The 14,929-nt window shown below is 47.0% G+C and overlaps 1 protein-coding gene across 2 annotated transcripts; it reads right to left on the reverse strand.

Annotated features, from left to right (window-relative positions):
• Positions 1 to 359: 359 nt before the first annotated feature.
• Positions 360 to 8,999, reverse strand: LOC127300407 (long chain acyl-CoA synthetase 8). 2 transcript variants are annotated; one of them, XM_051330516.2, is made up of 12 exons: positions 8,828 to 8,999; positions 7,358 to 7,948; positions 7,184 to 7,264; positions 6,064 to 6,330; positions 4,987 to 5,118; positions 4,730 to 4,903; positions 3,931 to 4,160; positions 3,390 to 3,507; positions 1,898 to 2,029; positions 1,644 to 1,778; positions 1,352 to 1,558; positions 360 to 807 (listed from the first exon to the last, which is right to left on the reverse strand). In XM_051330516.2, the coding sequence occupies exons 2-12, from the start codon at positions 7,895 to 7,897 to the stop codon at positions 643 to 645; spliced, it is 2,181 nt and encodes a 726-aa protein (XP_051186476.1). In that variant the 5' UTR covers positions 7,898 to 7,948; positions 8,828 to 8,999; the 3' UTR covers positions 360 to 642. The 2 variants fall into 2 exon arrangements, with proteins under 2 accessions (XP_051186476.1, XP_051186475.1); XM_051330515.2 differs by having other exon boundaries at positions 8,820 to 8,999.
• Between the last annotated feature and the right edge of the window lie 5,930 nt (positions 9,000 to 14,929).

A 14,929-nucleotide genomic window follows, 5' to 3' on the forward strand; every position in this document is an offset into this window, starting at 1 on the left:
CCTCCAACTAAGCAAAAATCTGACGTGGTATCTTTAAGAGAAGGCTGACATCACCGCATTGTACATACCCTTAATCGCCAGCCCATCCTTCAATTGACCTGTGCTTTATAGCCTCGACCAACCAGCAGTCAACACGTCATCAGCAGGCCCAGCCCTTCAATGGAAATGGAGCACGTTGCTAACACATGGGTGTGGTACGTGAGAAGGGGCATCCGTGGCAAACAAAAGACTTGGCAAGATCTGACAAGTCGCTCCCCCAACGTCATCAAACACAGCTTCCTAGACCTCACTCATTGGGCCAGCGATATCACAGGAACAACAGATTTGCTGGCATTACCTCACTCGTTGGGCCAGCGATATCACAGGAACAACAGATTTGTTGGCATTTCCTTCTTTTTCCCGAAACCTGTGCTGATCATCAATAACAGTCTTACGCATCCAATTTTACAAGGTCGATCTTTATGCTGGCTAAGTAGTGCAATGAGGGATATAAGGACCTAAAAGCCGAAGAACTGTATGCAGCGGTCTCTTACAGAGCTTTACAGACTCCAGATTAGCAAACACATACAAATTATTCTTAACATGTGGTATCACAAATGAGTATCTAGCACAAATCGCAAATGGGTTCCAGAAATCGGAGGGTCAGTGATAGAGCTTGTTCAGATCATCTTTAAACTTGGTCTTTAGCTGCTCCCTCTTCAGCTTGAGGGCAGCCGTCACGAGCCCAGACTCCGGAGTCCAAGGTTCAGCCAGCAAGATGATCTTAGCTGGTACTTCAAACTTCTCCAGCCTTGCTGATTTCGCAGCCTGCATAGTTGGAGCACGTTGCGTTAGATGGCAGTGAAGAGGCACAAACAGGTCAGGTGATGCAAGAATTTTTTGGCTTCAAGTGCTACAAACATCAGGATCTTTTTTCCTAAAAAAACATCAGGATTTTTCATCAATATTTCTTAGGCAGGTTGCCCATATAAGGAGGTAACTGTTAGCACTAAACAAGCTAAGGACCAGTCTTCTCCAAAGTCAAAATCTCATCTTTCTGCCAAGATCCACCCCCTTCAGCTGTGCTGGTGCCGACTGGCCCTCATAGGGCAATACCCCAATGTCCTAACGTGGATCACATGGTTACAGTCCTCGACTACCACGGTAAATGTATGTCTTAGATGGATGTATCCTAGTGGTAATAACATTGGTTAAACCAGATGAAAATTTACAGCTGCACTCATTGAAATGTAAACATGTACTTTGGTAGATAAAGGAGGTTGTTGGTTCAAGCTGACAACAAACTAGTACAGCGACATATCATATGAATAGAGTGCTAGATTGAAGAGCTCAATTTGTGGTCAGATCTAACCTTTGATAACGACTGCTGGACCTCCTTAATTGCTTGATCATTGTGGCACAACTCCCCAATGTTTTGGTAGCTTATCCCTGAATTTTGAGCCCACTTCTCCAAGGCCTGGTGTGCCGGCACTACCAGTGCAACACAGTAACTATGAAATGGATCAGCGTGGACCATAATATTATCCACATAGTTGCTTGTCTGTAGAGCTGATTCGACCTGCAGAGAGAGAGAGAGAGAGAGAGAGAATTAGTTTACATACCCAAACAGAATGCTCAGAACAGGGCCAAGTTTATAAGCAAACCTTGCCAAGCGATACATATTCTCCATGCTGAAGTTTTACTATGTCCTTTTTCCTGTCGATGATCTCAACGCACCCATCAGGATGGAACTGGCCAATATCTCCAGTGTAAAACCATCGTACGCCCCTCTCATCCACCTGCAGAACACGTAGAACAATCATGAAGTGGTAATATATACATTCAGTGACCATAGAACAATCATGAAGTGGTAATATATACATCCAGTGACCACATATGTGGAGATAAAGAACGTCACCTTGTACACCTCATCCGTTTTTGCTTCATTGTTGAAATAGCCTTTTGTTACACTGTGACCACCAATCACAACCTCTCCTCGGGGCATTGGAGAATCAGAAATCCTATAGCCACCTTCTTCCCATGAAATAAGCTGCACTCATTTGATAAAAGAGATTAGAGGGCCTAGAAATTATCAAGACATGTTGGTCTGTGTGCACATCAAATCAGGTTAATGAATACAGGCAAAATTTAATGCAAAAATACAAAAAATTGTGGCCAGCACAAAAAAGTTCAGAGCCAAGTGAAAAACATTGCAACTTAAAAGTGTCCAGATCTTGCTCTCATGTGTTGTGCTCAGACCATGAGCAGCCATCTTATCCTGACATTTTGCAGCTCCACATGTTATAGTATTCCCGACATCAATGTTATTTTTCAGAAGAGTGCCTCAACCAATATGGCGCACACCAGCACCCATGCCCTGTTCTGAACGCTAGATAGACATGTTATTTTTTTAAAAAAAATGGAACTTCACAGCACAAAACGGAAAGCACAAAGTGAAGTTATTAGAGAATCAGCATCTTACTTATCGTTATGTCGAATATTCTTGTTAGGCAACCATTTCCACGAAATAATACAATTCCGTAAAAAAATTGCAACTCTTGATTTCTAAGAGCATAGAGCATCCCACTCTAACAAAAGTATTCACCCGAAGAAAATGATGACAAAGACTAGATCTTCTATAATTTCTTCATGTCTTGTGTTCCTACACTATTTTCTTAGCAAATATGCTGGAATTTGTCTTTAGGAAGAATTTCATTTCAAATAGCAACCATGCCAGTGTTCAAAAATGGGTTGTGTAACCCATGAAAACCAGAAAATCATAACTGAACCATTGCCAGGGATGTGAATCTGGCCACATAGATCCAGAATGCCCGTGTGGGATGTGGGCTCATATATAAAAGCTCATGCAAATCGAATGAAATGCATAGTGGCAAATCATGGAATCACCATGCCTGAGTGTTCTCAACGGCATGGCGCTGAGTCAGCTGGAGGTGTGGCCTGTGTTAAAGCTTGAGGTGGCAGGGACGATAGAATAGAAGCTGGCAGCCTGGTGAGGTGAGTAGATGACTTACATGGGCTTTTTGGTTGTGGTACGGGATCTATCATTTACCATTTTTATTTTATGTATATATAATTAAGCTCTGAAACAGCACACATGCCAAACCTGGTGTATCCCTAAACAATATCAGGTACGGATATGTATTCATGAAATATTGGAATATATAACATAAAAAAATAAATATAAAAAGTTCTGGTATTATATGTTAAATATTTCATTCAAATGTATCCGGCAGATATCGTCACCAGACATTGTATCTGATACGGATATGCCAGGTTATGCATGTATCTGTGTTTCAGAGCGTCTCATATGAATATTAACTGTGCTTGTTACACGTTACTCAATAAGATACATCAGGACAGCTGATTGTTTATCTGTTGAGAACACAAACCTTAACATAGCAACAAGGGAGGGGTGGACCAACACGACCCACACTAGCGTCATCCCATTCAGAAAAGGCTGCTCCAGCACAAGTCTCAGTCAATCCATAGCCTTGACCTACTGGGACACTGCAGCACCAGTCAAGCAATCCATAAGCATAAAAAGACAAATATAACATCTCAAAGTAGACAAAGAAATTGTCAGCCTTAGAGCAACTTAATCTTAAAATGATGTCTGATTAATGTACTTAAGCTTCTTGCCTTCAATTGACACTAACCTAGATAAAACAAACATAATAAAACTAGTGAATTACATTAACAGTTTCAACTAATGAATGACTGAACTGATGTGCATGTTTGCTAAGCTTGCAAATTCCTGGTCCAACTACCCTCAGGATCTTCTAAGAGAGCACAGGGCTGAGTTAAAAGCTGTTGTGGGCTAAACCCCACTCATAATGCTATATCAATGACATCATTTTTCTACATCAGGCACTAGATAGACAATTAACTAAGTAAACCGATAAAGTGGAGATAAGATAAGGAAAAGATTACCCCAGACATATATTTATGAATCTTTGTGTGTCACTTGATAGAGGTGCGCCACCACAAAGAATAAATCTTATGCGCCCTCCAAGCATGGCACGTATTGGCTTGAAGATAATGCTATTCCACAGAAGCCTCTCTGGTGCCCAAGATCCAAACCAACTCCCTTCAATGGCTGCAAGATTTCGTTTGTACGCAACATCAAATAGCTTTTTTGTCACCCCACCCTTATCAGCAACCTGTAAAAAGAAACGATTAGCTGAAGAATTTTAGGGAACACACAACACCTAATGTCATGTCAAATTATAGATTGCACATCTATGAAAAAACACAAAGATGGCGGTGCAAAGAAAAAATCTACTTCTCTACAGAGTTAGATGCCTAACACACTTAACCCTCTCATCTAAAATACCGGAGATGTGACCATCACAAATCCCAAAACCAGTGCACATGACCCCTCAAGACGGTTCTGCATGGCAGTAGTGCCACGGGGAATGTGGTATATTCTAGTGGCAACTGAGAAATATATGGGAGAGAGAGAAGGGAGAAGGAAGAACGAGATGGTGTATGACATGTGCAGTTCAAGGTACATGACCATACACAATGAAATAACACTGGAAGATCCATGCTTGCAGAACTGCTTTGGAGTGTTACGTACACCGATTCTGAAGTTCAGAGGATCAGAGATGTCTAGCTTTATAGAAGAGGATTAATTACACTAGGCACCAAACTTGACAAGGTTAAGTAAGCTTTTTGTAATGCAAACAGCCAATATTGTTGTATAAAAGTTAAGGAAAGAAACTTGAACCTTCTTGAACACTGCATCTCTTATGCGATCCAGAATTGCAGGAACTGAAATCATAAGAGTAGGTTTCAGTACAGAAACATCTCCTTTTGTCCCTTTCTTTATCTTGTTTGATGCATCAGTCATTGTCAGAGCTGAGCCGTATCCAATCGCAACACCAGAAGCTAACATGACAGTCTGGATAAATAACACAACACCATGTGAGTGGATTATATTCATAGTTCTTATAACTGATGTCTCTGAAACTCAAAAAGTATCACCTCTGCCGCTAGTTCAAAAACATGAGCCAATGGAAGGTATGCCAGATAAACATCTCCCGTGCCCAGATTTGGAATAATTGTCCTGACAGCTGCGATTGTGGCCACCATGTTGCCATGCGTAATCATTACACCCTATGTCAAAGGAAACCACCCAATTCAGTTAAGAAGAGATAAATGAATTGGCTAGATCAAATGTGCCCAATATTAGGTTCTCTAGAAAGTGTGCAGTAGTAAGTGTTAAGACATTCAGAAGAGCCAAATCTTAAAATTCATAACAACAGGCTAGCAAACCTAACACTTCAAACTTTACGCTTTTATGTAACATTTTCTCACTCATTATCACTTGGCTCATTTGGTTCTCTGACATTCAGAAGAGCCAAATCAGACCATCTACTTTATTTTTCTTTTACATTTAGTCAATGAATTGGTGCGCAAGAGCAAGTGTAACAGGTAAATAATGACGTTTGGATAATGGAGAATATGTGAGTGGCTGTATGCACTGATAAAACACATTAAAAAGCATTAACTAAATTTTCTTACCGAAGAGCAAATATACAACAACAACAACAACAACAACAACAACAACAACAACCAAGCCTTTCAGTCCCAAACAAGTTGGGGTAGGCTAGAGTTGAAACCCATAAGATCTCGAAGCCAAGTCATGGTTCCGGAACGTGGATAGCTAACTTCCACGCACCCCTATCCATAGCTAAATCTTTGTCGATATTCCAAACCTTCAGGTCTCTCTTAACGGACTCCTCCCATGTCAAGTTTGGTCTACCACGACCCCTCTTAACCGAAGAGCAAATATAGAACAGGAAAATTGATCATGCAGGAAAAGTTCACGTTTTGTCTTTCCTCTGTGGAACAAATGGACATAACTAGCAATAATCGTAGTTATGAATGTTACGCTTAAATGTGCAAAGCAACAGTCCAACAGCAAAATATCCTCGACGGTATCTAACCCTTTCTGTTAGGACGGTCATTTTATAGCACACCAGTGTCCATTCATCGTTATTTTCATGCTATTGATGAATGAATACAGAAGGATGTAAAATATCTTAAGCAGAATCGTACCTTGGGGAGACCAGTGCTTCCACTTGTGTACATAATAACTGCAGTGTCAGTGCTTGATGGTAGCCTTGCATCTATATGCGATGTTTTGCCCAACTCCTCAACCTCAGTGAAAGATGATGTTGTCAGGTGTTTCAGTTGATTGAGTGTGTCAGCCTCAACAGGTTCATCCTCGATATAGATAACATGCTTAAGACTCTGCAACTTCGAGCTGACTGCAGGCAGCTTCTTAAGTTGCTTTGAATCACAGATCAGAGTTGAAACTTGTGTCTGAAATTCAACAGAAGAAAATATCTCAGATGTAGGGGTAGATGGTTCTTTCTTCAAAGGCTACACGTGTTATTGGTAAATAATTGTGTATCGAATCACATCCCATGACTAGTAGAATAATCCAGGACAAACACAAGTACTAACGTTGAGGCAAGGTAAATCTTTATAGCTGATATGGGCTTCAAGGCCTTATAAGCTACTGACGATAATTTAGGCAGGCATAAGAACTCAACCCTACCAAGGTAATCCACAGCTGGTATGGACATATAAATATATAGTTTCCTACGGAAATGTGGCGATTTACCATACTTCATCAACAAATATACCTAAATGCTGCAAATTCGAAGCTAAAACAACATAAATTGCAGGAATGGAATTGGCTCACAGGTAGACTAAATATAAAATGATGACGAAAAGTGCCTTTGGCACATGAGCATCAGTGCTCTCGGTGTTTGAAAAACATATTTCTAGAATTCCAAAAAAAATATGAGCTTAAATATGTACATACATAGAAATCTTCTGAAGGTACAGTTCATATTTCGGACGAAAATATGTTGTATTATGAACTATATAAAAAGACAAATTTCTGATAAAAAAATATCCCTATACACAGCCATAAATTTGTATTTTTCTTGTAGCTCAAAACACAGCACATTTTTTACCGAAACTTCGCACGAGTATTCAGGACATGTGTATGTATTCATGGAATAAATTTTATAATTTTTTGAAACATAGAAGTACAATTTTTAAACATTTTAAAAACTGGGAGCACTGGTGCTCATGTGCACCAAATCTGCGTTCGAATGATGACTACATAAATACTGCACAAGCAAATAAATCCAAATGATTGTACCTCATTTAGTGAGTGCACCAGTGCATCCTCGCCAAGCGATGCATAGATTGTTACAACAGTTAAATTTTGTCGAAAGCATCCCTGGCAAAAAAAACAATTATTCACATGGAGGCCTATACAATTTTCGAGCAAACATATAGGAACAATGTTACGACACAATACAACTAAGATTACCTGAGAAGCAATGATCCACTCAGCTCTTGTATCAGAGAAGATAGCAGCACGACTATCTACCTGGTGGCCCATCTTGATGAGGCCAGAAGCAAAGTTACTTGCACGAGTGAACGCTTCCGAATAGGAATTCCATTGGTACTCGCCAAGGTGCAGTTTCTCAAACTTCCTTCCATCGGCAGCTTCTATAAATTCGCTCTTAATCAGCTTCCTCGTGCCAAGACACCGGTGCTGAGGGTACTTCTTGCTAGCCATCTCAAACAGAGCTGCCATCGTTGTGGCACCTGCCCACGGAACTTCAACTAGAGAGGAAAATCTACTGTTGCGCATGGCAAGGCCTGCTTCGCCCCCGACATCGGCGGGCACCGCTCTCTTCTTGGTCTTCTTGCCGAGCATTGAAGACAGCAAGATGGGGATAACTAAAGCAACTAGAAGAGCACCAACGATGCCCGGAAGACCGTATTCCTTCACCAGTGGCACGTCACTTATGCCCAGTCTTTCAAGAATGGGCATGCTCGGATTCTCGCCGGTGACTTCTCCCATGATCTTTTTTCTATATCTGTAACATTGACTGCACTTGCTTCACGGATTTCTCTACAGAAATGGAAACATTAATAAGAACGTTAGTACGGTTGCAACAGTACAACGAGTGTCAGTGCGGCATGGAAAATGATCACATGAGAAATTTAGTGTCACTATATGCGATTGCTGTGCATCTTAAATAAAAGAAGGAAAATACCGAAGAACGGGTAGTACTTTTAAAACAAGAAAATTTTCCTTCCTACTATGAGCATTAAACATGTTATTTTGTTGGTTTTATTCTGTGAAGAATCAGCACAGCACATATTACAATGTACAAAAGCAACAGCAGGAGGTATACTACTTGGATTGGGCTGCACACTGGGAACTAGAAGGATCTACGGTCGATTGCCTTACAGGGCGGACGAGAAACCGGAATGCATGACGAAATGCTCTGCGCTAAGGAATGTGAGCATTTTGACAGCATCTCAGGTCATCGAGGCTCGGGCTAGCTGAACCCTAGGACTAGGACTAATCCGAAGAAATCAATTCACTCTGCCTGGATGCAGGTGGTTCATTTCCGACAGTCCAATCGTGGGAAAAAAATAGAAGTTGGCTGGCTCCCTCCATCCCATAGAACAACGACATGATCTTATCACTGAAATCTCCGGAAACGCGTTTGTTTTGCCGCGTCGTGTTCACGGCAGACCACCAGTGTGACCGCCGATCAACCGACGGCAATTTTCCACCGATCCCAAATCGTAGGGTTGGATCGTCCGTACAACGACAGTAAAAAGGACCAATCCAACCCAGGAAGCACGGATCTCCCACCCCTGCTCGAGCCGACGGCGAACACGGGAGAGGGGGAAAGGATTCCCCTCGGAGAGGGTTCGATCAGGCGGGAGCTCCGCGGGCGTACGGAGGAAGGACGGACATGGAGGCTCACCTAGTCACCTCGGATGAATCGAGGAGCGGCGCGTCCGGATCTGCCGCGCCCCCTCGCTCGCTGGCTCGTGGGTCGGTGCTCCCAAAGCTTTTCTCAGTGGCGCCTTTCGGGAACGAACGAATGAATGGATGGATTGATGAATGAAATGGTGCTTTGCTTCTCAGCCTCAGCCTCTGGTTCTGGTTCGGTTGCTTCGCCGGCCGGCTTCTGGAAGGGAAGGGAAAGCAGTGCGTGCGTGGGCCGTGGCGTGGCGTGGTGAGGTGGCACGCGACGTGGCGCAAGCCGCGGGCTCTGCGGCAGCTGGAAATGCTTCGAGAGAACCGTGGCGGGCCACGTACCGCCGCCGACCGGTGTACGGTACCCGAGGCGCGCGAGCGAGCGTGCCAGCACAGGTAAGCGAGCGAGGCAATAACTGGCCGCCCGTGAGCGTATCCCTGGACTTTTGTGGCCAGTCTCTGGTCTTAGGGCATCTCCAACCGAGCGACCCATCCCGGCCCGCGCGTCTGGATGGGTCGAAACGGACAAAACCGCGGCCCAGCGCGCGGACCCATCCCTAAAACGGATGGCCGCGGCGTCCGGGACGACCCAAATCCGGCCCAAATCTTGGACGAGTTTGCGTGGCCGCGGACGCGAAAGGCTGGTCGCTCGCGTCCGCCCGTTGTCCGCCCCTGGCCCGCCTGTCTGCCTCCCAAAACAGAAACACTCCACTGTACTCCCAAAACCTAGAGATGGCCGACGAAGCGACTGCTGCCGCCACCATCGGAGAGGAGGTACTGCTCGCGGTCGTTGCCGCTCCTGCCGTGGAGGCGGCTCCTGAACTGGACGCTCCGGTGGTCGTGGAGCCCGGGCCGCCGACGAAGAAGGCGAAGCCCGAGCTCACCGCGGAGCAGAGGGCGATGGAGACCAAGAAGCGGGGGGACCGGCGCAGGGCGTGTGATCAACGGAAGAAGGCAGCCGCCGCCGAGGAGGGGCGGGTGCGGGCAGCGGAGCAGCTCCTCGAACTCCAAACGGTGGCGAAGAACACTATCCTTCAAGAGCAGCAGGCGCAGGCCATGCTCTTTTACGGCCACGGAGCGCTAGGCCAGCACATGATCATCCCCGGCACCAGCGCGGCCTCGGGGGGGGGGAGCTCGGCCTCGTCCGTGACCCGGCCCCTTCCTCCAAGGTCAACTGCCCCACCAACTGCCCTGTTTGGGCACGAAATGGGGGCGCATTCAGGGCGGCAGGCGTACCAGTCACGGGATGGGTCACCGGAGGTGGGCGAGTCCATGATGGGGCCGTCACCTTCGTCCATTGACCTGAACCGTGCGCCGGCGAACTCCAAAGGCCCCAAGAACCTGGGAGCAGCTGCGATGGCCGGTGCACGCAACCTGTTCGACGATTTGTCGGCCGCGCGCGCAGTCACCGTCCACCGTGCAGGTCCCTCCGTCTTTGGCGCAGATAATGCCGACGACCCTGCCATATCCTTCGACCCAGCAGGCTCCCCAGCCACCTCCCATTGACACACAGGAGGGCACAACTGCCTGTCCCGGCAGCATAAACATCGAGAGGAGCCGTTGTTCGGTGAGGGCCTCACACAAGCCGCAGCTGCACAAGCTCGAGGTCGCCGGGTAAGCAAACGAACCGCCAACTACACGGAGAAGGAGGACAAGGTGCTCGTCGATGGATGGTTGACCATCGGGCAAGATGCGTTGACGGGTGCCGAGCAGAAGGGACCGCGATTCGGCGCCGGATCTATGAATACTTCCATGAACATCGCAAATATGGACAGGAGCCATTTGAGAGCGACCGCAGCGAAATATCGCTCCAAAAGAGGTGGGGAGCAATTCAAACGGAATGCAACAAGTTCCAGGCGGCGTATGATCACGCGAAGCGGATCCCCGTTAGTGGCATGGGTGTGAAGGACTTGGTATGATTCTTAACCTCAACTTATTCATCCGATGTTTGCACATCTGTTTATCGTTGTTGTCTCGCTTTGCTCTAGGTGTGGCGAGCTTTGGAATTCTACAAAGTCAACAATGGAGAGAAGACCTTTGCCTTCCCTCATTGTTGGAAGGAACTCCACGGCACCCCGAAGTTCCAGGAGGGGTACGAGGGGTACATGGCGACCTTGACTGGCAACAATCCCGCCAAAGATGCCACGGTCATTGACCTTGATGGTGGGCTGCCTTGCGGTAGCTCCGCTTCTCGTGCAAGTCGTCCACGCGGCCACAAGTCAACCAAAGCCGACATGAAGCGTGATGCTTCGTCCATGACACTTTGAAGGAGATGCATGCGGACAGAGAGGTGTCCACGGACAAGAGGGATGAGAGGAGGCGTCGGGAGAAAGAAGAGGACAGGAAGAAATTATTTGATGTCCAGCAGAAGAAGCTTGAGATTGAAGAGGTCAAGGCCAAGACCAAAGCTAAAGAACTTGAGCTCAAAGAGAGAGAACTTGAGCTCATAGCAATGGCAAGGGCCAAAGAGGTGGAGCTCAAGGCGAAGGAAGTTGAGCTCAAACGCCAAGCCGAGGACAACCTCATCATGAACGCCAACTTGACCAACATGAGCGAGGCAAAGAGAGCTTGGTTCGAGAAGAGACAGAAGGAGATCCTCGAGCGCCCAAATTGAGTTAGACAATCTCAATTGTAATTTTTATATTTTTCTCAAACTATGGCACATTTTATTTGATTTATCATGGTACATTTGATAATATTTTATGCTATTTGATAATATTTTATGTTTATTATATATTATTCTATATTTGTTAGACATTGTTTATAAGGATCTGTGGCCAGAGGACCTATTTTCCAAAGAAATAGGCCAAATGGCCAAATGGGTGGCCGCTGCGTTGGGCGCAGCGTGCGACCCAAACGGACGCGCGGACGCGGGGCTCCGTCCGCGCGTCCGCTTGGGCACGCAAACGGCCCAAAACGGACGTCCCAGCGCGTCCGTTTGGGTCGCTCGGTTGGAGATGCCCTTAGGATTGTAGCCCAAGTTTTTTTGACTTTGGGGTTGTCCATAAATCCATGAGGCCTTGTTTACTTCTAGGGTATTTAAGGGGATGGGAGGGGATTATTTCGTATCCCGGAAAATCCCCACTAGTCCGTTTACTTCTCCGGTTTTGAACGATATAATCTCGAGATATCCCCTCCCATCCCCATATTTTTTGCCTAAATCAAAAACTCTCCATCATACTAGTGTATTTTTGGGGAAGGGTATTTGAGGGGATTGGGTGAACACCAAATCCCCTCCCATCCCCATACCCATTGGGAAGAAAAATACGAGAGAAGTAAACAAGGCCTGAACGTTTCCTTGATCGGGTAAGTGAGGTGACCGGCAAGCTTTGCCCTCTGGGAGAACGGTTCAGTTATGCGAGCTGGGATGTATGTTTTACATTGGTACTGGCTAATCTCTACTATTAAGAGCAAACTGGTGAATGCCTGGTGTCACATTTTCAGGATAGACAATAATACCCCTCACGTCACAAAGAAAACGCAACTAACAAAACAACTCCAGCCTCGAGGGGCATGGCACATCTTAATCCATACTTCGCGCTAATTAAGCTACCTAACTACTAGCTCCCGTCCCTCATGCGGAAGAAAGAAACAAAGTCCCAATCTGCTCCCGTATTCTGTCAAAAAAAAATTGCTCCCGTACTCCCCGCGCAGCAAGAAAAGAGCCAAAAAAACAATTTACCCATCTGTGACCTCCACCATCCCTACACCGCCTCTGCCAGTGCCGTCGATCTGTTCTCCACCACGCCGACGTCCCTAGCCTCGTGTCGCTTCCAAACCACCTCTGGCCCTCCCCCCATTCACAGATGTGACAGAGTTGTGCCGTCGATGCCGCGCCTGAACCGCACGTCGTCGAGGCCTGTGTCGGACCTAAACATCTGTTGCCGCCAGCTCAGCCATCCATCCGATGCGCCGAGGTCCGAGACGGATCGGAGCCGCAGCGACCGCGCCCGTACTTCCACAGACCGCCAAGGCCTCCGTCGGGACAGAACCGCCGCTGCAGCCGTACTTTTGCCTCTCTGTGCGTCGCCTTCCTGCATTGACGCCGACATGAAGTACCTGGTGACCGGCCGCATGTGGGCGATTTCTGGAAGGGGGTGACCCCCAGCACATCGTCGTCGTGCTAGAATCCGGCGACCTACGGATTGAGTCTATCTAGATTGGTACGTGCCCCCTTTCACTAATCCCTCTGTCCGCAAGAGATGAGAAGATTTAAGAGGAGATTCGATCGAGGTTTTGTTGCCTGCCAAAACCCACCGGCGAGCAGCGACGAGCAACACGAAGAGCCGGGAGGCTCCCAGGACTGCTGGTGGGCCCTGGTCCCTCGGGCGACGGCCCGCAGTGCTCTGGCACACGTCCTGACGGTCGCAAGGGCGTGCCACCTGACCTATACCTGGTCAGGAAGGTGTTGGATCGCTTCGATTAGTTTCCTGCATGGTAGACACGTAAACATTAAATACGAGCCCGATCGGCTCTCAGGTTGCCCTGTGAATCGGCTCAAAGAGCCGATTGCCCCATGGTTCACGTTGGATTTACGATGACATGGGGATCCTGCTTGATCAATACAAAGTTAAATCAATCTACGACAGTTTAGGGTTTTCACCGCATGACCGGAACATCCTACACGTAGTTGAGCCTAGCAGATACGAAAGATGATGGAAAACTAACCCTAAAAGAGGCCTAAAAACCAACATGACGTCGATTCCCGGAACATCCCTTCTAGGATCGGCAAACCATACCTAACGCACTACCGGATCGTTCAACCCGTTTGCAAGGCCTAACCATACGGATATCAAACTAATCCTTGAAGAACAAGGAGCAACTATAACAGATCAAATCTACTAAATAAAGACAAAGCAAGATGCTGCCCTTACACCTAAGATAGGCGTAAGAGCAGCTAGATATTGAGGGGCGGCATAGCTAAGCAAATATATAAGAAAAGCAACGATGCAAGCCCCAAAACATCTACGATAAGCAGTGTTACTCGCCATCAACAAGGCTTCAGTACGAGCAACACAAGATAACGAATAAACCTATACTGCCTAGATCGCAAGATGCAATCTAGGCAGCATGATGCTTACCCAGAAGAAACCCTCGAAACAAGGGGTGGCGATGCGCCTAGATTGTGTTTGTTGTGAACGTGATCGTCCTCCTTTCTCAATAACCCTAGATACATATTTATAGTCCGTGGACTTTCTAATTCGGGAATAAATCTAACCGTGTACGGGCTAAACTCTATTTCTTGATTCTAACGAAATCTACCATAATATACAGATACACGGGCCATCTAGCCCAAACTCTCGTACAAGGCAGATTCAGAGACACTTCATGCGCATATCCTCCAAGCCCATCTCAATTACGACCCATCTCCTGATTTAGCCAAAATTTGGTGATAACACATGCCCCCCTGGTTTTGGTAATGATAATTCCAAAAACCACTCTGTTTTTCCTTCATCGGATCATGCGTTGCAGAGCAGAACCGCTTCAGTGTCTTTCCATCATGATGCCCTGTCTTCTCAACTTCTGCACGATTGACAGTTTTGGCACCGCGTCCTCAAAAACTGCTCAAGCATTAAATCTCCACTATATCCCCTTTATTTAACCGCATCGAGCAGTTCGCTTCTTCATCCCCCTGCTCCGTACTAGCCATCGGCAAAAAACTCTCCCCTGCACCATGGATTCCTCCTCCTCCTCTGCCTCCTCAGGCCTATCCTTCCAATCCTCCTCCTCCAGCGAGCCGGATCCGGAATTCGACCCGATGGCAGCGTACGAAACCCTCGCCCCAGAATGGTGGGACGAGAGGGATTGGGTCTTCACCGACGGGTCAGAGGACGACGCCTCCCTGACCGACGGGGAGGACAACCTCCAGTTCCTTGTGGATGGGGGGTTGGAAGAGGAGAGCGACGACGACCTCTTCTCCTGGGACGGCTTCTCCTCATCCGACGAGGAGGATGAAGAGGAGGATGACACCTCCTCCGACGAGCCGCCGGCGAAGCGCTTCCGCGCCGGGTCGGATGCCGACGACGACGACGACGACGAGGAAGAGGCCCCTGCCGAGGGCTACGGCAGCAGTGACGAGGAGGTCGCCGACAGCGGCGCAGACGGCGACGACGA

The sequence above is a fragment of the Lolium perenne genome, chromosome 5, assembly GCF_019359855.2.
Source record: "Lolium perenne isolate Kyuss_39 chromosome 5, Kyuss_2.0, whole genome shotgun sequence".
NCBI lineage: Eukaryota > Viridiplantae > Streptophyta > Magnoliopsida > Poales > Poaceae > Lolium > Lolium perenne.